Source organism: Clytia hemisphaerica, unplaced genomic scaffold (assembly GCF_902728285.1).
Source record: "Clytia hemisphaerica strain Z4C2 unplaced genomic scaffold, Clytia hemisphaerica genome assembly, whole genome shotgun sequence".
NCBI classification, from domain to species: Eukaryota; Metazoa; Cnidaria; class Hydrozoa; order Leptothecata; family Clytiidae; genus Clytia; species Clytia hemisphaerica.
In genome coordinates this window covers 142,560-169,018 of record NW_027103979.1, presented here as the reverse complement: position 1 = coordinate 169,018, position 26,459 = coordinate 142,560, and the positions used below count along the sequence as shown (strand labels likewise).

The 26,459-nt window shown below is 35.2% G+C and overlaps 2 protein-coding genes across 2 annotated transcripts in view; both read right to left on the bottom strand.

The window, feature by feature from the left end:
* Positions 1 to 753: 753 nt before the first annotated feature.
* LOC136811018 (uncharacterized) lies at positions 754 to 9,495 on the bottom strand. Its single transcript, XM_067067621.1, has 9 exons — positions 8,245 to 9,495; positions 7,609 to 7,691; positions 7,131 to 7,269; positions 6,332 to 6,502; positions 5,647 to 5,805; positions 2,824 to 5,247; positions 2,379 to 2,562; positions 1,601 to 1,866; positions 754 to 1,260 (listed from the first exon to the last, which is right to left on the bottom strand). The coding sequence occupies exons 1-8, from the start codon at positions 9,493 to 9,495 to the stop codon at positions 1,805 to 1,807; spliced, it is 4,473 nt and encodes a 1,490-aa protein (XP_066923722.1). The 3' UTR covers positions 754 to 1,260; positions 1,601 to 1,804.
* Positions 9,496 to 15,001: 5,506 nt separating this feature from the next.
* LOC136810871 (rab3 GTPase-activating protein non-catalytic subunit-like) overlaps positions 15,002 to 26,459 on the bottom strand; it is a 49,886-nt gene continuing 38,428 nt past the window's right edge. The window contains exons 13-25 of the mRNA XM_067067461.1: positions 24,518 to 24,827; positions 23,622 to 23,741; positions 23,176 to 23,313; positions 22,634 to 22,737; positions 20,782 to 20,919; positions 19,957 to 19,992; positions 19,666 to 19,740; positions 19,062 to 19,129; positions 18,146 to 18,302; positions 17,522 to 17,608; positions 17,046 to 17,255; positions 16,073 to 16,231; positions 15,002 to 15,436 (exon numbers count right to left, since the gene is read on the bottom strand). Of these exons, the coding sequence (XP_066923562.1) occupies positions 15,290 to 15,436; positions 16,073 to 16,231; positions 17,046 to 17,255; positions 17,522 to 17,608; positions 18,146 to 18,302; positions 19,062 to 19,129; positions 19,666 to 19,740; positions 19,957 to 19,992; positions 20,782 to 20,919; positions 22,634 to 22,737; positions 23,176 to 23,313; positions 23,622 to 23,741; positions 24,518 to 24,827 (1,749 nt within the window). The 3' untranslated portion in view covers positions 15,002 to 15,289. The remainder of the gene's footprint in view (positions 15,437 to 16,072; positions 16,232 to 17,045; positions 17,256 to 17,521; positions 17,609 to 18,145; positions 18,303 to 19,061; positions 19,130 to 19,665; positions 19,741 to 19,956; positions 19,993 to 20,781; positions 20,920 to 22,633; positions 22,738 to 23,175; positions 23,314 to 23,621; positions 23,742 to 24,517; positions 24,828 to 26,459) is intronic.

The window sequence follows — 26,459 nt, the reverse complement described above, 5'->3', positions numbered from 1 at the left end:
ATCAAACTTGAACCAATATGTTTATTGATTTCGGCTGGTATTCTCGCAAAGAGATAAGTGGGGTCAAATAATTGCTATTTCGGCAATCCTTCGATATTTTATATGTTACACCTCTTTTCGGCAAAACCTATTTTTCTTAATTGGGGCCATAACACGCATAACACCTAGTACTTTAGAAAATCGCCTCTTCAGTTTGGTCGACCCACCACGCTACCGTTTCACCACTTACTACAAATTATATTTCTTCGGGGAAAATTTTTGTCGGGGAAAAATATTCGTCACTTGCTGGTAGTTGGTAAACGCATTAAGGCCGGGGAAAATTTTCGTCGGGGAAAAATATTCATCATTTGGCCAAAATTTCGTCACTTTTACCCGACGAAGTTTTCCCCGATAAGGTATATAGAAACTAAGAAAAATTATTTTGAAACTATAAAATGTCTTGAACAGTCTGAAAGTGCAAAATATATAATTATTTAAAAATATAATATCCAATGTACAATTTGTATTAAAACCATTTCTACAGAATTCTTAAAATATTTATAAACGTCTATCTAAAACTGCAAATGTATAATCTAAAATTCATAAGGAACCAGCAATTTCACACCACTTCGCATTTGAAACTTTTGTTAAAGATTTACGTTTTTCCCGTTTTATATAAGGGACATTATTTCATATCAATCAGATGCTTCCTTATTAATTTATTGAGCTGACTAAGCAAAAAATCCATTTTTTAGCGAGTAAGCATATAGTTGTTCAAAAGTCTAACCCGACATTAAGTTTACATTAGTGCCCGCGAGCTTTCCGTTTCCCTTTCCCTTTACAGTTGACAGTTGACACTCTTAATTGGATTTTAATTGATTAAGGGAGCGTCCATCAAATGTTAGATCATCGTTAATGAGAGCTTCTTACTGAGAGTGATTCTCAATAATATGGAAAAATGGAATATCATTGAATAGTAGAACGTCGAATTAGAGAACGGTTATATGAAATTTTATCAGATTAAGTGGAAATTTCAACAAAAATTGACAGTCCATGTAATAAAAAGTTCTTGAAATAAATCACCAAAACTTTCAACTTTCAACTTTTTTCACATCCAATCCTTTTCATCACAAGTTCTTCTTTTTCTTTTTTCCACAATGAACGATCTGTAAAGCTAATTTCCCTTTGGCAATTTTCGAAGTTCTTCCATAAGACTCCAATACTCGTTTTCCCTTGGTCCATTTCCAACCGAATTGTCCCGAGATGCAACGCGGTAATGCTCTATAAAGATTAAATAAAGGGTAAGAAACACTGACATCTAACTATTTGACTTTATAGAGCATCATTTTATAACGAAAAAAATCTGCCTCCTTTCATAGATTTCTGACAGGCTCACAGCCCACTTTGCTTTCAAACAAAATTGCAAGCGCGGTTTTGAAACAAAACTAGGTCGGGTCGTCACATCCCTTTAGAGCAGATGATAGTGTGCTCAGATGGATTAGTGAATTTGTAAAAGAATAAAAGTTACTTCAATTAAATTAAATTTTCCTCTCGTATCCTTGTAAATTTTCAATGGACTTGTTTACCATGATGCAAAAAAAAGATGGACTTGTATACTCACATGAAGTCGCTGTCCGGATATTTGTGACTGATGTAAATATAGATTGAGGGAGGTGATCGGGTCACGTAAAAATCTAAAATAAAAGCAGGGAGACGTGAGAAACAATCTAAAAAACAACAAAAAAGGAACGGGGTCTCTAATCTCGTACCCAGAGCCACCTGCACCATCTTTTCATTTTACTAATGGACTTGAGCGCTATCGAAATCATAAAAATTTGTGACTGACATAAATATAGATTGAGGGAGGTGATCGGGTCACGTAAAAATCTAAAATAAAAGCAGGGAGACATGAGAAACAATCTAAAAAACAGGACAGGTTCAAATCCCAACGCGCTTTCTCTAAAGCCCATAACTACGACACAAGGATTCTATGGGGGAAATACTATACTAAAACTCTTTTATATACAGTTGAAATTAGGTACGTATACCTATTCAAAATACCTCTGTAGGAAAACGAAGTTCTTTAGCACTATAGAGACACAGAAAAAAAATAGTCTACAATTTAAAATTGTGTTATATATAGGTAGTTCACAATCAAGAAAGACTAGCAGAAGGCAAGATCCCAAATACGTATAATTGATATGCATAAGTCAATTTTCTAGCCGAAACACCCGAAAAAGGCCGGGATTAGCCCCTTTCTGTTACTAGAAATAGAAATACTTTTTCCGGGCTTTTCTGTTAGAAAGTATGACGTCATCTTCACATATCAAGAAAAGACCAAAATCAAGACATCGTCAATCATTATCTCCGCCTCTGAGGTAAATTTGTAAATCTCTTACCAATAACATCAGCGAAATGTGGCTCAAAGATAGACCAAGTCTCCTGAAGGTTACCACCGGTGTCCAAATACACGGCACCGATAACAGCCTCCGTACAATCCGCAAGATCTTTTGGTATCTCGAGAATCGCACCAGCAAATCTATCGTCTGACGGTGCTTTTATTACGTTGGCTTCGTAAAAGTCCTGAAATAAAAATGTGAAATTTTAAGTTAAGAAATGCGACTCGAAACAAAACTTTTGGCTAAACTAAGTCGACCCCGAACCCTAAGAACAAAAAAGGGGTAGAAACAAGCAATATATCTGAATGAATGTGTGACCATTAATCAGTATTAGAAAAAAAAGAAGTTATTATTCATTGTCTTCGAAACCCTCTTAACTTGAACAATTCTATTCCCCTTTGCCCTTTGAATAAGGGAAGTCTACCATTTATAGAAAAAAACTCACCTCATCAAATTTAGTTCCCAGTCCTTCGAGAGCTTCCACAAAATCATCGATCAATATCTTAGTCGGTAAATCCAATATCTTCAAACCTCCATGAAGTTGAAGACGTGCGGCCACGACAGCAAGAGTACGCGTACAAACAATTGCACTTCTGATGTTAGATAGGGATCCTTGGTCAAACGAGAGTGAATCTTTTTCATTCCTTCGAATCAATTCTGACGTCACCATAAGTTCCAAAATAGCGTCTCCGATAAATTCTAGCCGTTGATTAGAGTTCGTCCACGGGTTAAGTCGGCCTGCAAATGAAGCATGACACTGGCCTTCAATCGGTAGCAATTTGTTCTTGAATTTATAACCAAGAGATTCTTCCAGTTGATGTAAACCGGTCGTAAGGTATGACGGTGGTGGTGGCTGGGTTAAAGCTTTGTTTACATGTCCTAAAATATCTGGATGGACGAAGGAAGAATATTGCTGTGAATAAGATAAGGTGCTATTTCCACTAGGAACGTCACATGGGCTGGATTGATAATGACCAGTTGATAAAAGACGGCGAAAATTAGTCAGTTTGTAACCTAGCCATTCGAGAAAATTGAGCCATAGCGGGTTGACATCATGATTTTGTGTGAACAGCGCACCAATGAGAGCTTCTGTCATATCTGATATTGCTTTATTGCTATGATTACCAGAGTCATTAGATTCAATCTGTGAAACGGATGTAGCGGTATTGTTGCTTTGGTTAATGGGAAATAGCTTAGATTCAAAATGCGAAGAATTGGTAGTGGTGAGTTCCTCATCAATCGATCCAATCTGTGATGCGGAGGATTCACTCGTTTCAGTCTGCGAGACGGAGGTAACATCATTGAACATGTAGGATTTTAAGTCCGATGGCTCAAACCTGTCATAGAAGAGAAATCTTCGTAATTGCCTCGATAACCCAATTCTGTAAAGCAGTTCGTTACTTACAAGTTGTGATTTAAAGAAGTTTAACGAATTCTCATTGAAATCTGGGCGTGTCAAAAACAAATTGATTGTTATAACATATTTGAGAACTGAATCACCAAAATATTCGAAAATCTCATTCGAAATGTTTTCGGTTGCTGAGTTAGAGATGAGAGCTTTTCGAACTCGATTTACAAGATCTGGATTCTCAGATGAATCTACAATGTCTTGGATAGGAGTTTGATGACACCCGTTTTCGTCAAAGTTAGACCAGCTCGATAAGTCATCAATTCCAGGAATTTCTGTCATAGCTACATTTCCCAAAGTTGTTTTACCATTGCATATATCATGAGATTGATTATCAGGGACGGGATGAATATTGGATGAATATTGGGCAGGTTCATTGGTGTCTTCGAATATCGATTTAAGTTCTTCAATTGCCGGACATGAATCCTCCAACGTTTGATTATCGGACAGAAATAGGTTCATCTGGTTCTGCTCTGCAAGGGGCGATGTAGCTCCATTGCTCAAGATTCCGATACTTTGGATGTTTTCCTGATTTTCAAACTTGCTTTCATTGGTAACTGCAAACACTGCTTCTTCAGATATTGACGAATCATTTTGAAAACTCTTATCCTTGACGAGTTCAGTCCCTTTTGAAACAATTAAGTGTTCTGGGTGAATGTCCGAAACAACTCCGCTATCTTTCGCACAAAGATCCAAGGGACTACAACGTGACAAATTTTCTTCGTATTTTTCTTGGATCAGTTTGAATTCATTCAAAATGCTCAACACTGATTTCGCATTTTCGTACTGCTTCAGATAATACACTAAAGATGGAAACACGCAGATAATCCGCCATATTGGAAAGGAGAATGGGTACAAGTAACAAAGAGACTGGGGCAATTCGTTCGGTTTGCTTTTACTTTTGCGTCGTTTTGCATAATCGATCGTGTTTATCGAGTTTAAAACCGTTTTTAAATGTTTGACAGGAACCATGGATTCACTCTCTAAGATATTGACATCATATTTCGAATTGAAGTAAGCAAGGAAAGTTGGAGCTTTTTCTTGATCAGGAAATTCGTCTAATACAGATTTATGTGCGGTGTTTTGAGGAAGTTTTTGCACTAACATTGGTGCACTGATCTTTGGTAAAGTATGGACCGCTAAAATGATAGTTTCGGCTACCGGTAAAGTGTTCGTGAATATTTTTCGAGTGTCAACGTCTTTGATGAGAGAGTCAAAGTAAGCTGTTGTTTGATGCATAATTTCAAAATCCAGGGAATCTTCATTTGGGTGCAGCATTACAATTGCATATTTTGTAGACACGAGGGAATCATCATTAGGCAATAGATTGTAGATATTTTTGAAAATATCTCTTTTGAAGTTTTGAACTATCTGGAAATCGTCTTCGGTGAGTATGGTCTGAAAGTCATCCGTCAAAACAACATTGACTGAGCCGTAATGATCGTAAAACGTTTCTTCAAACTATGAAGTGAAAACAAAAGAAGAGGAAAAATCGATAAAAACATTTATCATCGGAATAAAAATATAAATATATCATTTTTTTCAGTTCATTTGTTCAAAGTCAAATTATCTCAACAAACGGCTGCGAGCAGAAGTAAAGTCTTGTTTGGAATTGAGATGAAACAACAACAAAATTTGCTAATAAGCGACAAAAATTATTCCAGATTAGATGTTAAAAGTTTAAAAAGATTGGTCAATTTTGAAAAAGTTTGCCGAGGGCTCGCTCTGAAAACAAAAAAAGGCACTATTTTTTCCTTGGGAAATTTCTCACCACACCTTTGTACTTATGAGCATAAGAATTTCTTTGCGAGTGCTCACAGTAGATGTATTTGATATAAAAAATTTGAGAAAAATCCAAACCTTAGGTATTTTGATAGTTGATATTAATCCAACGGTGTTGATTCCTTTAAAACTGGTCGACACGTCACCTTCTCTAGAAGTCATCTCCGCGAACCTCATCCGATACACGTACAATGGCTGTCCATGGCAAAGAGATTTGATTGGTTCTGTTAATTCCTCCTAAGATAGAAAAATGTTTAATAGTATGATAGTATTTTCAAATGATTTCGTGCTCAGAACGACAGCATTGTCTCACAAATTAGGTTCTACATTTCATTATTCTAGGAATTTTTCTACAGATTTGATAAAGTGTGGGGTGGTTCTTCAAAAAGTGAAGTAGGGCTTTTTTGGTTATTTTTGCCATTTTAGCCCAACCTTTAAGCTCCTACTACCTAATATTGGGCTCTTCCAGACAATATTCGTACATGGGGGGGTGTAGGATATAGTGTTCGGAGGGAGTAAAAAAATCTACAAATTTTGCCTTGTCCGGGGAGTAAACTTGCTCAGTTTGGGGGTAATTTTGCTCTGTTCGAGTGTCCAGGGGGTCAACTAATGCTTGTCCGGGGGTAAGAAGGATCAAAAGTCACAATATCCGAGGAGTAAATTTCTAAAGAAATGTTATATCCTCCACCCCCCATATTCAATTTTTTTTCTGGAAAAGCCCATACTGGCGTAATCAGAAACTTCGCAGGGAAAGCAAATATACCTTCTCATCCATGATTCGAGGTACGAAAAATTCTTTCATTTCTTGACAATTCGAAGGTGCTTCAATTCTTTTCAAGACATCTCCCTTGTTGTCCAATTCACGATTCTCTTTCAGCAACTTGATTGCATGACGTAATGCTGATTCATCAGTTTCCGACACCGATGGATCACTCTGAGACGAAAAAAAGGGACGGGATGGAGTTTTTACTAGCTCTTATTTGATTTGGTTGGTCGTTAATCAGTAATAAAACAATTTTGTTACTTTTTCTAAAGAACGCGTCATTTTTATTACTTCAAACGACCAATCATTAAAGTATCTTATAAAAACTCCATCTCATCTGAAAAAAAATAAATAAATAACCTCACGCGGAAAAAGGTTTGAAAATGATACAGGTTTTTGAGTATTAAGCATAAAAATGTTCCTATTTTCACCATTTAGTGAGTGTTTCTCTTCAACTTTATAAAAAGTTGGTTGTTTTAGAGTCTGAAAATGTTCTTAACTTGTTCTTATCATTTTGACCATCGAGGCCTTATGTTCTTATATAGTTTGTTCTTATAAAAAAAGTGCAACACTGCAACCAAAAAGATGGTTTGGCATCTTTGGCATGAAAATCTATTACTAGTATGTAAATAAAGTTGACAATATTCAAGTTACAAGTTTTTGACTTGTAAGCATGAAAATAATGGATTTTTAACACTTTAAAGAACATTTCTAAGAATAAGTTTTAAAACCGAAAAAGTTAAGAACATCCGAAGGTTCAAAAATTTTTGACGTTCTTATCATAAAATAGTGCACAAACCTTGGCAATGGCTTTGATTGTTGATCTCATCGGCATATAGATAAGAGTCTGGGAACCACTTTCACTTTCGATATCAGGTTTACGTTCAACTTCGACGTCTACCTTACTGTACATGGACGAGGAATACATTCCACAAAGTCTGAAGAGAAAAACAAAAGAAGAAGTCAACAATAAGAAAATATTTACAGGACCTTATTGTCAAAGGTTTTCAGAGCAGCACGACACATCTTTCCCAGAAAATAACACTTCACGACAAGAACCATGAGACAGAGGAGGCGTTTATTCGAAAATTTTCCCTAAATTGAGGGGCGTTTATTTTCGAGGGAAGGGCCCAATTTTTTTTTCACCAGTATTTGGCAAGCTACCACAGGGTTCATTGGGAAAGGTGAAATTGTCATTCCAGTCAACCATTTCTTGGAATTTCAGCATTATTGTTGTAAAACCTTGGATCACAGATCGATTGAACAAACTTACTGACCTGTACAAGGATCGATGGTCCTTCGAGAAAGGTGGAGCCAGATACTCTTTTGATAAAGCATTCCATAAATGTTGCGAATAAACCTTTGAAAAAGAAAAGTAGATACCTTATCGGGGAAGAAAAAGTCGAAATTTGACAAATTTGGAATTCTGGTCGGGGAAAAGTGACAAAAATGCCTCTATGTGACGAAATTTTTCCCCGTCTAATTAAAACCCCAATAAAGGTAATCTTTAGTATATGTTTATATTTATAGTGCTTAGAAAATATTTGATAATAATCGATAAAGATATATAAACTGGGAATATCAAATTCAAATTTCTCAAGTGTCCTTTCCCTTGAAAATCTAATGGTCGAATTCGTTGGGAGTAATGTTAGAATCTTATAAAGTTCTTACAAAGAAATGATCATTTCCAGCTCAAATCCCCGGAAAAAAATCGTCTATATTATTATGTGTTACTTTATTGGATTTTCTCAACAACAATTCAACATTTTCAGGTTCCCTAAAAAGGCTCTATAATACGATTTCCCCAAAAAGTTAATAAGTGTGTTGTTAAGATATATATGATTAAATTGAAAAACACACATTTCTTAAAAAAAGAGCGTGTACTCACTATTTACGCATGTGCTTTGACTAACCTCATTCTCATGACATTTGACGTGTACAACTTTTAAAGGATTCATTCTCAGTAAGATACTTTTGACCGTTTCATACATCCTCAAATCATTCACACGTGCGTTAAACAAAACACATTCAATAGAATGAGGTTTGATTTGCAAAAACGTATCCAGTGACATGAGAATAACCAGAATCCTTTGCGGTTCCAATATTTCTTGTTTAGATTGATTGCCGTTTGCCATATGTTGGAGAACGATGCTATTGTTATCCTGGAAATATGTTTCAAGTTCAGATATCAGTGAAATACATTCTGGATGTGATTGGCAAACAATAATGCATTGCGCTGTCAGATACTCAGGAGTAACATGGGTAGGCGCGACCTTTATTTCTTCATGGGTTGCATTTTCAGATCCTGGTTGTATTTGATTTTCAGCGCTTTCTTTTCCATTCGATAGGCTGAAATTGAGGAGAATTTCTTCTGATTGGTGCACACTTGTAATCATCTCTGCTTCTGATGGGATGTTTAAGATCTCGGTCTCTTCTGATTGGCTGTTTAAGATCTCAGTCTCTTCTGATTGGCTGTTTAAGATTTCGGTCTCTTCTGATTGGCTGTTTAAAAGCTTGGTCTCTTCTGATTGGCTGTTAAAAAGCTTGGTCTCTTCTGATTGGCTGTTTAAAAGCTTGGTCTCTTCTGATTGGCTGTTAAAAAGCTTGGTCTCTTCTGATTGGCTGTTTAAAAGCTTGGTCTCTTCTGATTGACTGTTTAAGATCTCGGTCTCTTCTGATTGGCTGTTTAAAAGCTTGGTCTCTTCTGATTGGCTGTTTAAGATCTCGGTCTCTTCTGATTGGTTGGGGTTTGAAACAGTTTGGTTTGATTGGTTTGAAGAGATTATCTTGAAGTGGTCAAGCTTTAGGACAGTTTCATCTGATTTGTCAGTTGTTGTAACATCAAATATGCTTGATTGGCTAGTTTTGGCCTTGCTATCCTCTGATTGGTTCAAATTCAAACCACTAGCTTTTGATTGGTTTAAAGTTTCAAGTCTACCATCTGATTGGTTAATTTCAGTCATGCTTTCACTTGATTGGCCCGTTTTAACGATGGCTTCAATCGAACGCCCTTTGATATTTTCAGAAATTTTGTCTTCACTATTTTCACCACTTTCAATACAAATGTTGGACGGAAGAAGATCGGAAGGGAAGATCAGTTCAATTATGTTCACGTCGCGTCTCTTGGTGGGTGCAAGTGGTTCTTTGTCTATAAAATAATGCATCATTTGGGAAATAACTTCTTTAGAATCGTCTTTAATTTGTAGTGACTTATAATATGGATAGAATGTATAATCTTAAACCGGAGCCATTTAGCTAAAGTTGCTAAGAAATTATTCAAAAATTGAAAACATCGGACATTTCTACCGACCAATAAAATGAAACATTGCTTTAAAATAAGTCCGAACTGCCACACAACGTTGTATCAACGTTTATCTAATGTTCACAACGTCAATTACGTTAGGTGACCATTGAAACAACGTTTTGTGTCAGATGGAGTCCAACCATTTTTAGATATTACTTGTTGTCACGAGGGACGATCTCAAAAGAAATTATTCTACAAAAAATGTTGACAATATATAAAGAAGAAAGCCCGAAAAGGTCCTTCAGAGCACAAACGAATATTTTCTTTAATCGGATAAATTTTCGCAAGACTAAATTTTACACTGTAGAGAATTCTTCTGTTTTTCGCGAAAACAAATCTTGCGAAATCAGGTGAACTCACTGAATCAGGAAATTTTTCATTTTCGGTTTATTTGCGAAATTAAACTATTAAACCAACGCTAAATTCCATATTCTGGGAAATAAATCCGTAAAATTTTGAGATTTTTTGTCTTGTGGAAAATTAATTCTCCCGAAAATAAATCCTATTAAAGTACTAAAATCATCATACCATCTAATTGCTTTATCGTTCCCTCGATCCAGTCTTTAGCCAAAGCCACTATTTCAGAAACTGATTGAACACTATCCTGATATGTCCAGTCAGTGTTGGAAACCAATGCCTGTTTATTGGTCAAAACATCTGATAAAATTGTCCAATTTCTGTTCAAGAGATCATCTTGTAAACTGCTCATACATTCTTCAAACTCGGTAAGAGTCGACGGAAGTGATATCATAACTGTTGCCCGTCCAGGGTGGTTTAGAATAATGGATTTTAGTGATTGGATGCAAAACGGTTGATGACATATTTGAAAGATGTTTATTTGGTTTTGGTGATCGTTATTTGCGTGAAAGATTTTCGTAGACATTAGCTGGTCGATTGAGAGTCCTTTAAAATTATAGAGTGATACAGTGGGGTTTCCATAGCTCGAACACGTACGGGGAACACAGATTTGTTCGAGTTATGGAGCATTTATAAAGTGTTTATACAGCATTACTAACATAAGGGATCATCAAGTTTGCTCGCTAGTTAAGGGAGACATTCGAGTCAAAGAGACCCCACCGTATAAATCGAATGCCCTTGGGTAATGTAAAACATATTAAGAAGTGAAAGCATATAAGTTTTACTGTATTGGGCTTTTCCAGAAAAAAACCGTATACCCCCTGTTGAGGAGGTCCATCATTTTGTGGCTGGAAAAGCTGTAACCCCCTGGAATTTCAGGTTTAAACCCCTCTGGAATTCTGAATTTTGGTAGGATTTAAAAGGCTACCCCCATGGAATTCCAGTTATTTTTGACAGGTTTTTGCATCTCCCTATGGAATTCCGCCACATATCAAACCTACCCCCTTGGAACGGAAATGGACCTCCTCAACAGGGGGTATACGGTTTTTTTCTGGAAAAGCCCATTAGTGACGTAAAACATAAAGGTATTTATAGAATCTTTGTCGTAATTTTTTTGCAGGCTAATTGAGTAGTTACGAAGCATTAAAGACATCTATTGAAGTTGCCGAAGCTCACGTCATAGCTTTCGATTGAGAACTGAAAATATCGGACCACGAAATCTAGTATAACTATACTATACTCCAGACTATGCCACGTGGAGATCACGACTAGGCTGTAAATCAAATATTGCACCGTAATTTTTATGTTGTAAAAGCTTTATGCGTAACCTCGCTATTTCCCACTGTATTAAAAGACCCATTTAATGCACACATTTTAAACCTCATTCTGTTCTCAAATATCTGTGTTAAGAGCAATAAAATTAAAGCAGTAATATTCCCATTATATTAATAATACCATTTATGACGTTAGTATTCAACAAATTATAAGATTGTTCTTAAGATTTTGCCTAAACTTAAGTGTTGTACTTTGAAAGCGTCGTGCCTCAAAAAGTACAAACCTTCATGCAGTGCATGGTGACATATAATTTGATAACGGAATTGTCCACAAGTTAAAACTTCACATTGTTGTAGAATCTTATCGATCGTATCTTGGTGTCCGAGAAAATGTACACTGTCCGATAGTTGTTGTGTTATGCAACGCACGTGGTCGTTGATATTGGTCACCCATGGATACATAATGGTAGCTTAATTGTTGTAATTAATGATGTAATTGTTTCCTTGCTCAGAAATCGAATGTTTTTCTTCTCATTTTCTTGTTATAAATTCATTGCTGTAGGTTTTCTTCATTTTTTAATCTTATTCGTCTTTTTATATTTTTCACTGAAAATGAAGAGTATAAAGAAAAGAAAGACAGTTCTTAAGCGACATAAGTGAAAGGAAGAGAATCAATCAATCAATCAATCAATCAATCAATCAATCAATCAATCAATCAATCAATCAATCAATCAATCAATCAATCAATCAATCAATCAATCAATCAATCAATCAATCAATCAATCAATCAATCAATCAATCAATCAAGACTATGGATAATTTATTTCAATCGAAAAGAGCGTAACAGGCGTTAATAATGTATCAAATATATGTATCAAATTGCAATTCAAATACTGTAATATAAACAAGAATCGCAAAATTGCGACTAAATATTTCCTTAAAAATGAAGGTCATTATTGACATATATAAAAAGGGATAATTAGCCTTAGTAAAAGAAAGCAAGGTGAGAGTTACAAGTTACAATTCCAAGTCTTAAGTTGTTCAACAACTCTACAAATGTCGTGTCACCCTATTGAGGGTGAGCTTTTATCGTGAGAAAATAATATTTTAATCAACGCAAGTGGTAAAAAATACTTAGAGAAAATGGTACTATGAAAGCCCATTCTATACTCCTAAATGATAGTTGAAAGATCAGCAGTTGAGAGGGTTGATTAAAATAGAAATCAAAGCACACATAATAAAGTATACATATATATTTGTCCAGAAAGAACTGGCATGTTGTTTGCTTTGTTTTGGTATTTAAAAATATGTACTCATCAGTCCTAAAAAAAATAAAAATTTGAATATAATGAGGGCAATAAGTCTGGTTAAATGTTACTTTATTCACAAGATTTAAGGATTACTGAAAAAATACTACTGCAGATGAACTAAACTCAAAACTAAAACTTTACAATAAATTTACATTAGGACAAAGTAAAAATCTATCTTTAATAGCAACAAAGAAAAGAATATGCCTCAAAGTTTTAAAGGCATTTAAATAGCTTTAAACAGAGCTAGTCAGAGCTTCAATTCAGTTCAGTAGGTATAGAGAATTCAAGATTTGAAAACAGACACTGCATTGGTTTACAAGACTAGAGAAAGATGTCAACCATCCACACGGTTCATGAAAAAAATAAAGTATTTATCAAAAAAAGGTTCTCTTTTTTTTGGTAATCAATTCCAACAAACAACAATCAAGATACCCTAACAGGATCCCACGGTGTAAACAACAACAAAACCCACACCACCAAAATTGTAAAAATAAGTCAATATAATTTCTATCAACAATTTCTCGTCGTCGTAAGATATTTTTTTTCCAAAATTCTGATACCAATCATGGCTGGAGTCATCATGTGTAGGAAACAAAACTGTGTATAACAACAAAAGTTTATTGAAAATCATCCCACGGTCATGGTAAAGCTAAAGATTTATCAACCAAACAAAACTGACGCCAAGTCAAATCTGTCGATTAAAAATTTCCATGAAAATTACAATCACAATCGAAACTTATCTCATAAAATCATAAAATGCTTTTTTCAACATTCTGGAGGGTTCAAAGTTAGATGTATCATATGTAAAGCCAAGCAATACATGAAAAGTCATTTGCTATCCCATTTGCCATGAGATATATGAGTCAAGAAATCAAACAAAAACCAACAAATCAAAAAACCAACAAGTCTCTTCACTTTCATGTCACATCGTGTTTATGGGGCAACCAGAAAGTCAATCCACAAGAACAGCCATTTCCCTTTATTATGGAGTGTTCCAAAACTATTGGTAGGTTGTTTGGAAGTAAAGAAACCCACACAGTTTGATTTATTTTAAAGATTTTAACTTGAAAACAAACTGCATCTTTCTAGCAGCAAATACTCATGTTTCAACCTGCTACATAACAATTGCCAGTCGGGTCTGCTACTAACATTTAATAGTTTTATTATAACTGGGCTTGAGAATCCGTAAGGAACTTGTAACATATATTATATATATAGTTTATCAGTCGACTTGAATCATGATGCATTACTTATAATTCACTGGATGCATCTTTCGCTGTGAAAATAAAAACGGGCGTCAGTCAGGGCGTACGGAAGGCGTTTTGACACGGGAAATTATGGAGAAAGCCCGTTTTAATAAATATTTCCCTTTTGGAAAGCGGGAAATATTTAATAAACTATTTTTTTATTCAATTCTAAAAATAATAACGGCAAAATAAAATCATTATTAAACACTGAAGACAACGAATACAAGACTTTATTCAATCAAATCGATTCGTATTCGTTCTCTATTTATTTTATTCAGATCATTCCAAATAGTCTTTTTCCATAGAATAAATAAAATTTAATTGGTGAAAAGTGTGTAATTATAATACAATGGAGTTTCCATAATTCGAACCTCTACAACTCGAATGTCACCTTAATTCGAACGAGTTTTCTAGTCCCTTTAGTTAAAAGTGTCTCATAAATCTCACTCGATAACTCGAACAAATTTGCGTTCCCGCGAAGGTTCGAGTTATGGAGACTCCACTGTTTTATCTATATAAATCAAATAATCAAACGAACGAAATGGTGCCATTGTATCATTCAACTGGCTGCATCATCAAGGTATAATACTCTAAGAGGTTTCGAGGGTGGCACTATTGGGTGACAATATTTTCACGTTTTTGTATCTTTATACTATCAAATCAAGCATATTGGTTGTTGAAATACACATTATTTGCGCTTTTTTGATGCAAGTAACCATTCAAAAAGTATTTATTTGACAAATTTTGAGTTTTGGTTAGAAATATTTCACGGATGAGGCCCTTCCAAATTTCCATTGGGATTTAATTTCGCGGATTTTCGCGGATGATACCCAAATCCACGAAATTTAATCCCCGCGAAAGTTTATCCCATTAAAGTTTTTGATCTTTTACAGGAATGCATAGGGAAGTATGAATTATGGGCTTTCCAGGGCTTTCTGATACATCGCATTAGAGGCAAACAATTTCCAATCTTGACAGTGCCAAAGATGCCAAATATACTCCATGTACCACTGTTTTGTGCACAGAATTGTTTCGATTTGAGTATATCTTCTAGCCGTGTTGCCTTTTAGCGATTTCTTTGGACACTGTATTGCTCAACATCACATTACATATTCGATCTTTTTCAATTCACTTTTTATATTCAATTGTCTTTTGGATTTTTATCGCACTTTGGCTTATTCTGTCTTCACCATAAAAAAAACACCCCACTGCTCAAGAAATTTATTTCCTGTGTTTCTCGTGACAAAATTTTTTTTTCAACAACAAACCAGTCGGTGCTTCTCCATATGCCAATATCACTATTGTCCCTATATCCACGTGTTATTTACCAACAATAGCTCGATTAATCTCATCTTCAAAACCCCTTTCACGTCAACCGTTGCCAATGACTACCACGCATTGCAGTGTACGATTTACTATCTAATCCTTTTGCCCAGTCTCCAAATTCACTACCAGCAACTTCTCCCTCATACGAACACTTTGAGACATTCGATCAATTCTTTGATAAATCTCGCTTCTTTTGTTGTGTGTTCAATAAGATGTGAGTTCAAATATTGTAAAAGCAAGTAGGTCTTCGATATGGGTAGCTCCGCAACATTGCTCGTTTTTTTCTCCTGTAAAAAAAAAGAAAGAAAAAAAGAATAATATTAGAAAGATGATTAACTTAACACCAAAATAGGTTTTCATGTTAAGGTAGTTTTTGATGAGGTTTTAGATCTTTGTATTAACATATTAAGATTGGCAATTCTACGTCAATTCTTAAAAAAATCTCTGGCTGTCTCTCTGTATCATCTTTAAGACATAATTAAATGATTTGAGATTTTTCGATCTTTCATAGTCCTGAGCTGAACCTCCAAATCCGTTTGTCTAACTCTTTTCCAAGGTCAATAGGGTTACACGGGTTCTTACGTCAAAATTTCATTGTTTTCTTGCTAAAAGTCAAGAACTCTGATATCTCGACTCTGGAAAAAAGCTAGACAAAAAGATTTGGAGGTTTAGCTGAGAAACCCTGAACAAATCTACAGGCAACATATCACGAACCAGTTTTATCCTTTTAAGTATAAACTATTTCATTGTAACATCGTCTCTCTAAGAGGAAAAAGAATTCGGCCACTCTTTGTTGTTTGTAGGTCTGACAGGAGAAAACATTTATATTTTCATACTATATATATATCTACTTTACCTGTCTGGTTCATTTCATCTATCTTTCCAATATCTGCCAAAATTTAACAAAAATTATAAAAACATACCAGTTTAGCCAGCCATGATGAAATATTTGTGGGTAATTTACTTAAGGAGTCCGAAAGATGTTGGGTTTCACCAGATAGTAAGGTTTTAGCGATTCGTCCACCAACAACGTCGATCATTCGTGTTGAGAAGGTTAGTTTGTCTTCGATCACCATGGAAACCTTTGAATGATGTCATGGAGATGATTTTAATGAGAATCGAAAACTTGTTAACGTTTATATAAGATTATGGCTATATTTTTAAAAGTTCGCTTTAACATTCAAACGTTTGAAATAAGGAAAAAACAAACGTGAAAATAACTCTTTTGTAGGGTGGCTAGCTTAGTTCGTCTCGTCTTAGAAATGTTCATTTACACAGGAAATTTTTTCATCATTTGAATGTTCAGCTTTTGGAAAGATAGCCATAAGTACGGTATACAGTACGGTATACAGTGCGGTATACAGTAGGTATATCCGTTCCTTTGTAGATTTTCCATTCCATTTTAACGTTTTGGTAATTTTTCAAGTGAGAATTTTTCAAGTTCATTTGGATTTTTGTGGTCAAGTTTTTCTACAGAATCTAAACGTTGGTAAATATTAGCTAAAAACGTTAAGATGCTTGTCGATATTTTCTTCCAACTTAATATAAAGAAAATGGGAGACCAAATATAAGTTGGAATAGGGAGAATATGTCGATAAATCTACTTCAGCAGTACTTGAAGTTTGAGGTACAGTTTACTCTCTCTAATTCGATCTTCAAGGGACCAAGAATTTTCTTCGAATTAGAGAAATATTCAAATTACAGAGACTCTTTTATACGACTTTCTAGCTGAGGGGACCAATATTTTAATTTGAATAATAGAAAAGTTGGAATAGTAGACGTTCGAATTAGAGAGGGTTGACTGTAACGCTCATCCCGGGATGTCTCGGATCCCTATTAAACTATTCCGTTCTTAATCGGTTTAAACTTTTTTAGTGAAAAGAAAAATCCACTCACCTCTTGAGCCGCTAGATCCAAACCAACTCTATACAATTCACAGGCCGCGAATTGTCGAGCATCTTCGCAACTCAAATGAAATGCTGACGTCAGTGAAAATATGGTAGATATGGTATGCAAGAGGTCTAACGTGTTATTTCGTGCTCGTTCATCTTGGAAAGTCAGATCGATATGTTGTTTGATGATGCACTGGATTGCATTCAAACAAAACTAGAACGGATCAGAAAAGTGCATGAAAGTTAAACTGAACCCACAACTTTGAGAACCATAGCTTAAAGAACCTTCTCAGACCTTGTGGACTCCTAAACGCCAAACTTCTCAAAAAAATTTCCCCGAACAGAAAAAGCCGCCAGCCCTAGTACGAATAAGGCTTAAACTCGAAAAATTAAGAACACCAAAAGGCTTCAAAATTTTTGGATGTTCTTATATATAAAACAAAAACTTTACACGAGAGCAATGTTTTAAAGATGTGTTACCTCTCTTCGATATTTGTTGATTTTGTCATCAACCTCATTAGAAAGGACTGGTGATGAATACAAAGCGAAAGTAAATGCATGTTTCCCCTGTAATAAGAAAAAAGAAAATTAGCTGTTAGAGTAAAAACTTTTAGCCACGGAAAGTCATATGATCCGATAAGATTATCAAGGAAATTTCAAGTTATAGTTATACTTGTTTATTTATAGGAGTTTGTGTTGAATGATGAAAAATAATGCGGCTATTATATTTTGATTTTTTCCTTTTATAGGTGTTTGTGAAGTGGAGGGACCAGCAAATTTGTTCGAGTTAGAGTTAAGGAAAAATTCGAGTAATAGTGGTTCGAGTTAAGGAGACTCCGATGTATTTGACTAAAAGAATCCTTTTTTATAAGAAAAAACTATATAAGAACATAAGGCTTCGATGGGCAAAGTATTTAGCAAAATTAAAGATTATTTTAATGCTTTGCGGATTCTAAAACACCTGATTTCCTAGGAAAATGGTAAAAAATGCTCACAAAATGGTGAAAATAAGAACATGTCGAGAATATTTTTAGGCTTAAAACTAAAAAAGTTAAGAGCATCCGAAGGCTAGATACGTATGAAATTATTTGATGAATCTCTTACCTTCGTATCGAAAAGTGAGAGAGGTTTGATACTTCGAACACCACCCAGCATAATCAAATAGAGTGACGTCACCATACACCAGAAATGATTCAATAGATCTATGTTACATCGATTTTCGTCTTGCGCTTGCTTCATGATTGATTGTTGACATGATTCACTGCGCGCATGCGTTAGAAAAAATAGAATATGCTGTGTATTTCATTACTGACACATATAAATCATTGTAACATATAATAACAATTCCAAAACTCGTTTATTCATGATATGCTCCACTGGAGAGTCTTCTGAGAACTTTCGAAATTATCCACCCAATATGTCACTTAAACAATAGAAAAAGTGACGTATTGGGTGGAATAAAAACAGAAAAGTTGCATAATTTCGTGAAGTCATTGCAGTGGTGCATATCGTGAATTAGCTCTAGTTTAGACGGCTGACTTTCTGCCTGATTTTTTAAGAAAAGTACAAAAATTAGTGGGCAGAAAGTTGACAGTTGAAATTTTAGATTGCAAACGATTGAAAGAAGTCGTTGCATTGACGTCAAAAGAGGGCAATGCAGTGGTTTTAAATCAAATTTCTGCGCACTTTTTGTAATTCACAATTAGAATAGGCAGAGCAAAAACTGAGCCGTCTAGATCACAGCATCCTTTACTTAATAATTGAAAAATACAACTTCTTGACAATAAGGGGTTAACTACTGGTCGACGAAGTTCATATGATAGACATACCTCTGCTATGGAACACTTTTTAAAAGCAATTCAAGTAGTAAGCATGCATAATTTGTTTTACCGCAATAAACTTCACAACACTTTGATGAAATTTGCGCGTGGAAAAAGTTGGCAGAATGCTAAACTAAGAACTGCAAAATGTCATTAGAGAAATAATTTGGTTGGACATTTCATAGACACCCGATAACAACCTGTTTTCTGCGATCCAAATATCCTCGATTTTCAAGTCTAAATCTTCTGCTTCATCTGGCGTGTTGATCTGAACAAAAGAAGTTGGAGGATTGGTTAGGTTTGGTTTAAGTCAATCACATTTGAATGTAGCCTTCTTAGTCAGCAAAGAACGTCATAACAACGTTGAATCAATATACATTTTACGCTCTCTAATTCGATTTTCAAGGAGAATTGGATTTCCATCGAAAAAATGGAGCGTGTCGAATAGTAGAGCGCTATTGATGAGAGTTTCTTTCAAATAGTAGAGCGTTGAAAAAGAGAGCGTCAACTGTATGTCTATTCGTGACTTTGCTAAGAGGGGTGCGATTGCAGCCACAATTTCGTCGAACATAGCGGCACATTTTTTCTTTTCTTGTCTTTAAAATTCGAAAGCAATACAATTCACTTTTACAAACAAGGCGACCACAGAAAAAAAATAGTGCCGGCAAGTCACTTGATTAATGTCACCAGGGATATTAAACTATGAAAATTTAATAGAAAAAAACCTCAGAACCCTTTCTAGAATCCGGAAACAGATCTCCCATGAGAGTTTCGGATGAAGAAAAAAAAACCCAAACTTCTTACATCTATCAAGATTTCCAACAGCTTTTTGGACGCACCCAGAAACTCTTCTAAAGCTTTATAACCAAGACTGACAGTCTATAACGAAAATAAGTAATTGCAAAAGTTTAGATTGTGTTTTAATATTTGATTGTCTTTAAATAGTCATCATCTGCCCATTAGAAAATGTTATTCAACTCTGCCTCAACTCGAAAAGAAATCCGATGAAAATAAAATGTAAGTTATCAGATTCATAAAATAAAGAAAATCGTGTTGCGAGAAAAAACTGAACTGAAGTTTCGTATTATACATTACCTTTCGACAAAGTCTATCTTTTGGCGCTTTTCCCACCTTGAAAATTAAAAATAAAAGTGTAAAAATCCTTTAAAACTGTTATATGTGTATTCCAACTTTTGCATACTATCGAACTTACAGTACTCCCCCGCCCTGGCTCAATTCTATTATCTTTTGCAGCACTCCTACACCAAATTGTAAAATAAGAAAGCCTAAATTTTAGCTGAAGGATCAAGTATGCAAACTTTCAGTAAAATGAGACCATTCTTGAAGTCCCGTTCCCACCCAATATCTTTAGGGTACACACAGATACTCTCAGATTCTAGCTTTGAAGTTAAAGATATTCTTACTTTTTCATATAGAAAGGAGGCGCACCACTATGCTGACAAAGCAGAAATAAACAAACAAGTTTTAACAACATTTGTGCTTTCGCGGCGCCGAGAGTAGTCTGTACATACACAGACCCAGTATTTGTGGCTAATTTCAAAATTCATTGCCGTAAAGGGTCTGTTGTCATTGTTTTTTCTGATTTGAGATTTTTCAAACCGACCGCTGCGATGGAGTGCGGGTCAGAGAGGGGGGACAAGGAAATAAGTTTTGCTATTTCTAAATCAAACTTCATCGCAGAGGTTTCCGTACGGGAATTCTTTTAACAAACAGACAATGCACACAAAGTGTACTACGAAACGATCCACGTAAGATACACTCTGGTACAGAATACGCCGAAAGGGAAGTTGCTTTTTCTTTTCTTAAAAAAATGTAGGGTAAGCAAATGTTAGAAGATACGTTAAACGATGGCTATTAATTCTCTATATTCGACTTAGAAGGTATCAACTACATACGTACCTTGTCCATGAGGGAGAGCGCTGATTTGATAGTTTCATTAAACACAGCTTTCCACATCATGACACCAAGACCTTGTTGAACATGCGCATTGTGAATACACGATAAATAGATCAATGCACTTCGTAACATCGAAATATCCTACAATGAAAGTCATAATATTTGATCACAAGGGGAATTTCTCTAAAAACTTTACACAACAAATGATTGTTAAGGGGCAGTTTATATGGAGGTGGGCTGGTCCAGCTAGGTGAGTTGGGATAGATTTTCGAACGTCACGTGATTCATCAAAAACTGCGACGTAACGTTCGAAAATCCATCACACCTCACCCAGCGGGGTTGTACACTCTCAAGACTGCAACATTTCTAATGATCAAGTCATATCTCAAATTTGATCACAGCTTTCAGTTTAGGATCTATTTACATTTTCATCATTTTATTGCATGTCCACTTTGCCTTTTTCTAGTAGTTTTTCTGTTCTGCAAAATACAAATCCCAATTCAAGTTTATTTATAATAATTTATGCATAGAAATAAATTAATTTATATTTATTTATCAATTTTGTCAACTATGTTTAGTATTTATCCACTTTGCTATTTGTTTATATATCATACTTCAAAAGCCACATCATCACACATCATCATTCAGTCGTCACTCAGACTTTGAAGAGTCGACATCTAAATACAAATGGCATCAAATACTTAGTTTTCATATACTTCAATTCATTCAATTACTCTATAAATTACATCAAGATTTCACATCATTTATTCATTCATTTGTTTGCACTTTCACTTTTTGACTTCACACTTTGCAGCTCCCCATTCCTGGCATACTGGTAATTATTCATTTATATATTATATTTATTACATTTCAATTTCAAGACTTTTCTATTCACTTTTGTATTCAAATATTGTTCAATTTCAAGTAGACTTTATAAAGGATTTAGGTCAGTTCTCAACTTTTGTCAACTTTTTGTATAAAAGTAGGCGTGTCATTTATTTTTGTTTAGATTTTGATTTTCATTTTGTATTTACTTTTTAGTTTTGAATCATATTTGATTACAAATATGTGCTGCGTGACTCATTTATTGGTGAAAACCCTTCTGTTACAAAGAGTAGTAGCCAATGAATCCTTCCAAAATCGCAATATTTGCCCGAAATTCTGAAAAACTTTCGTTGGTTTGAGATGTTTGACACAGACATCAGTACTCATTACGGTAGACGGTCGTTGCCTCTACACCTACCAACCCTTGCCATGTAGGATTGATATCAAATATCTGAAGCCACCGCATTGAATCTTAGATTAAAGGGAAGACTGAACCCTCTTTAGCCTCCAAGATAACTTCAAGCCTAGATGAAATGTCTAAACATCGTTGGACAATTTCTTCGATGAATACTACTACAAAGACAATGCAAAAGCTTTCAAGAGTTGAACACTGATGCAACGCGGTATGTTTAACCATAAAGCAATTAAATACAATCACTTCGTACCAAATTTTCTAATATTCTTTGATTTCAAATGCACCTACAAAACACAACTAAGGAAAAATGTTAATCTCAGGCAGGGTCAAAATGCAATGGCATGGTGACGCTCCTAGACTCACCGGTAAAAAAAGGACCGAAAAAAATACGATCTAAGATAACGAGATCGGCACTTAATGGTTTTAAAGCTCCGATTCGTGAATGAACAATTATGCACCAGATATGCACCATTGCAATGTCTTCTGACATCACACCAAGGACGCAACAACTGATTGGTTGTAAGTGACATAAAATCAGTCAATACGTCACTTTCAACCAATCAGCTGTTGGGTCCGTGGAATACATTGCAATGGTGCATATCATGAATACGGTACCTCAGTATCCTCATTCCACACCATAATAGATTCCCAAACACAATGAGTCCATAGTCGATCTTGCTCCAAACTATATGGAAACTTCTCTCTCAGTTCGATTAAAGCTGCAAAAACAAAGAGAAGTTCACAAAATTCAAAGTTCAACTGTAGACTGGCTTCTATGGATTCTAACAAGAAAATTTAAAGTTTTTTTTTTAGATGTAGAAAGGAGGCGCGCCTGTTATGCTGACAAAGCAGAAAAACTATAAAATAGTTTGTCAAAATTTGTGCTCGCGCGGCACGGGAGGGGGAGAAAGTTGTTCTTTTTCTTTTGTCTAAAATTGCTGTGTAAGCAAAACCATTTAATGTATCCCCTAGAAACGTTAAATACGGACGATAAAGAATCTTCAAAAAAAATCTATTAACCAAAAATAGCAAATCGAGATTATATTCATCGGGCAATTAGCATGTCTAAATCAAACATCAAGAGTCCTAATAATAAGCGGGATTCTTGATTCCTTTGTTGGGCAATTTTTATTAGTTAAAATATGATCACGTGTTACCAGTGAGTGTTTCTGATTGGTCCGTAGAAGGACTATCCATTTCATTATTCGGTTGATCATCGGTTTCCATAGGAACATCATCATGCACTTGAACATCTGTAGATGATGGGTGGCCTTGATTAACTGTTGCTAAGCGACCTGGTGATCAGCAAAAATAACAAGAATAATAAAATGCTTGATAAAAAATTACAGGTGGCATTCTCTCTAACTCGACGTTCTACTATTCAATACTCTATATTATTCGAAATTATTAAAAGTCACCATCAACAAGAAATTCGCATAATCGACGCTCTACTAATCTAATCGAAATTTCCAGACTTCGAACAAATTTGTGTTCCCCGTGCGTGTTTGCGTTTGGAGACACCACTGTATAACGCTTTTATATTAACTATATAATTAACACTCAATAAAAACAGCTCCAGTATGAGGTTTGAAACTGCCGTTACCTCTGAATGTTAGTGATTGTTTTGGTTTCTTCGTACCCAGGCATGGTCCGGGAACACCTTGTCTCACCAGACAATCAGCAATGATTTGTGGGATGGCGTCTTTATTGTTCTCCAAGATACCTAAAAAGATAATGGGATTATTAACATAAATATTCATAATATGCATCATTGCAGATCATTGGAATGTCTTCTGACATTACATCATAGACCCAAAAGCTGATTGGTTGTAAGTGACGTAAAATCAATCAATACGTCACTCAGCCAATCAGCAGTTGGGTCCGTGGAAGACATTGCAATGGTGCATATCATGAATTGAATTGTCTTTTTACCTTGTTGGCCTTTTTTTCCACCGAACTTTAATCTGCCACTCCCCTAGAGTTTACACCAATCAATCAATACCAATAACACACAAAGCGCAGTTAAGAAATGTACACATTTTTTTTATAAGAGCAAACTATATAAGACGTAAGCCTTTGATGGCCTATTACTATATTACGAACATTCTAAAGCTGTATGGGCTCTAAAATACCCGATATCTTAGGAAAATGGTTGAAAATGCTCAATAAATGGTGAAAATAAGAACATGTTAAGAACAATTTTAGGCTAAAACTCAAAAAGCTAAGGCTTCAAAAATTTTAGATGATCTTATGAAAAGGACGTTTTGAAAAAGACACGTAAGCGTCGAATTATCGCTCGAACAAATGTCTTATATGTCTTACCTTAAAGATTCTGTAGATAAATGCTTTTTTATAAGCAAGCGTCTAACTCTAGACTCGCATTGTGCTTAAGTATTCTATTATTCTTAGTACTAAAAACTGAGCCTGTACGTTATGCTTATAGAAAACAAATCATGTATCAGGTCTGAAAGAAAAGTGAGGAAGAAAAAACAATCATACCTTGAACAGACAAGTTGGATAGCCGGCCTGACATTTTCACCGGTAATTCAACTAAATCTCCACCGACCTCTTTTTTATCTGATGACAATTTCTTTTTACTTAAAACATCATCTTTGGACGCAGCATGAGTGTGACGTTGTCCGAAATTTGGACTCTCTATTCCGGACAGGGCAGATTTGGCGTGATTGGAGTGTATAAAACAATCGACATCGATTAAGTTTTCGAGTTGGCAAACAAGAAGGTTCCATTTCTCCATGTCCACAGTGACTGCTTCCCAACCCCCTGTTTCGATATCTGATTCATCTTGCGCCTATAATAGAAAATCATTTTGAGGTTGTTTCCGGACACTTTAGGCGTGTTTGTTTTTTCTTAGACGATCCTATCGTCTACGCAAGATCGCTTAAAAAGGTAATAATTCAGAAGTCGGGATAAATTTGAAAACGGTGATCAGCCCGAGGCGGAGTAAGAAGGAAGAGTTTGTTTCAAACTCTACCGCCACTATTTTTTTCCCGAAAACCGCCGTTATGGCTGAAAATCTGCGCACATATTTTTTCCCGCGTTTATTATCCCTCTAAAGGACGAAGCATCGTCTAGTTTTTTTCTTTTTGTGCTTTATAACAGGGACATGTGGCATTGACGTAAAGTTCACCCAACCCTAGATTTCATAGTGTGCAGAGGGGTCCAGCCCCCAAGCTCATTCTATGGATTTTGGATATGGGTCGGTAGGATTCGATGTATAGGGTTGATCGGGTGACGGCAAACCATCAGTCCAGCCTAAAATAAATTTTTCCCGATCTTTAAATATGATTGGTGTTGATGGATTATTAATGATTTATTACACATACCACTCTTTGTATAAACTGTTCTTCTTTTTAAAAATATTGATCCATTTTAGTGAAATTCTGCTCTAAAAGTACCCAATTTTTACAACTTTGATCCTTATATTGCTTGAAAATTCAGCAATTCCAGACTCAGCTCTGTTCTCATATGTAATCTTATTTTTAGGCGTTTATAAAAAAGTGATAAAGTTTACCGATCTAGAAATTATTTTAACTAATACGAAATAAAAATCGTAATATAAGAAGTGAAACATAATTTATGTAAATTTTATGCAATTTTCTTTATAAAAATTCGGCCCGAATTGATTTTCACTGGGGATAAGTTATCAATTAAAGATATTCTTTTATATGATATAGAAAGGAGGCGCACCATCTATTCTAACAAAGTAGAATTTAAACAAGCAACATGCTGAATGGACCTACCTGATGATGAAAGTTAGATAGCAATGCAAAAAGAAAAATGAAAAAAATCAGTCAGAAAATATAGCGTTTAGCGAAAATACACAACACAATAAATTCATCATTGATTGATTATTGATGAGGGAGAGGGAAGGGTTGTAGGGAAAAAATAAATAGGAAGTTCTGGTCGCAAAAATCAGTTTTATTGACAATTGAATCATGCTTGATGGTGAGCATTGTTATCAATAATGTTTTTGTGTGAAAAACATATAAATATAAGGAAAAAATCCAATGAAAATCTGCAAAAACGGCGATTTCCGGCATTTTCAACCGGAAAAAAATTTTTCTCAAAAATCAAACTCGGCCATTTTTTGAGCATTGCGAATACGCATCTTTCTGCAAAAAATCAGAAAAAAATAAAAATGAAAATTCGAGAAAAAGTCAAAAAACCGGTTTTCCCGGCATATTTCCGGCATTTTCGGCCGGAAAAAAATGGTTTTCGAAAATCGGGCTCCGTCATTTGAGGTATTGTCATTGCATCAGTGTGCAAAATTTCATAAAAAATATAAAGTACAGCTCGAGAAATTCAAGAAATATTGTCTTTCCGGCGAAAAAGGTTTTCCGGCGACTTTTAAAATTTCCGGCTTCAAAATCAATTTTATTGAAAATTTAAATGCTTGATGGGGGCATTCTATTAATAATTT

Coding starts and splice junctions, on each gene's coding strand:
- LOC136811018 (XM_067067621.1), bottom strand. CDS start 9,495: ATGCATTATTTTATAGACAAAGAACCACTTGCACCCACCAAGAGACGC. Junction 5,248..5,646: donor CAACTATCAAAATACCTAAG/GTTTGGATTTTT, acceptor TTCACTTCATAG/TTTGAAGAAACGTTTTACGA. Junction 1,867..2,378: donor ACATTTCGCTGATGTTATTG/GTAAGAGATTTA, acceptor CTTTTATTTTAG/ATTTTTACGTGACCCGATCA.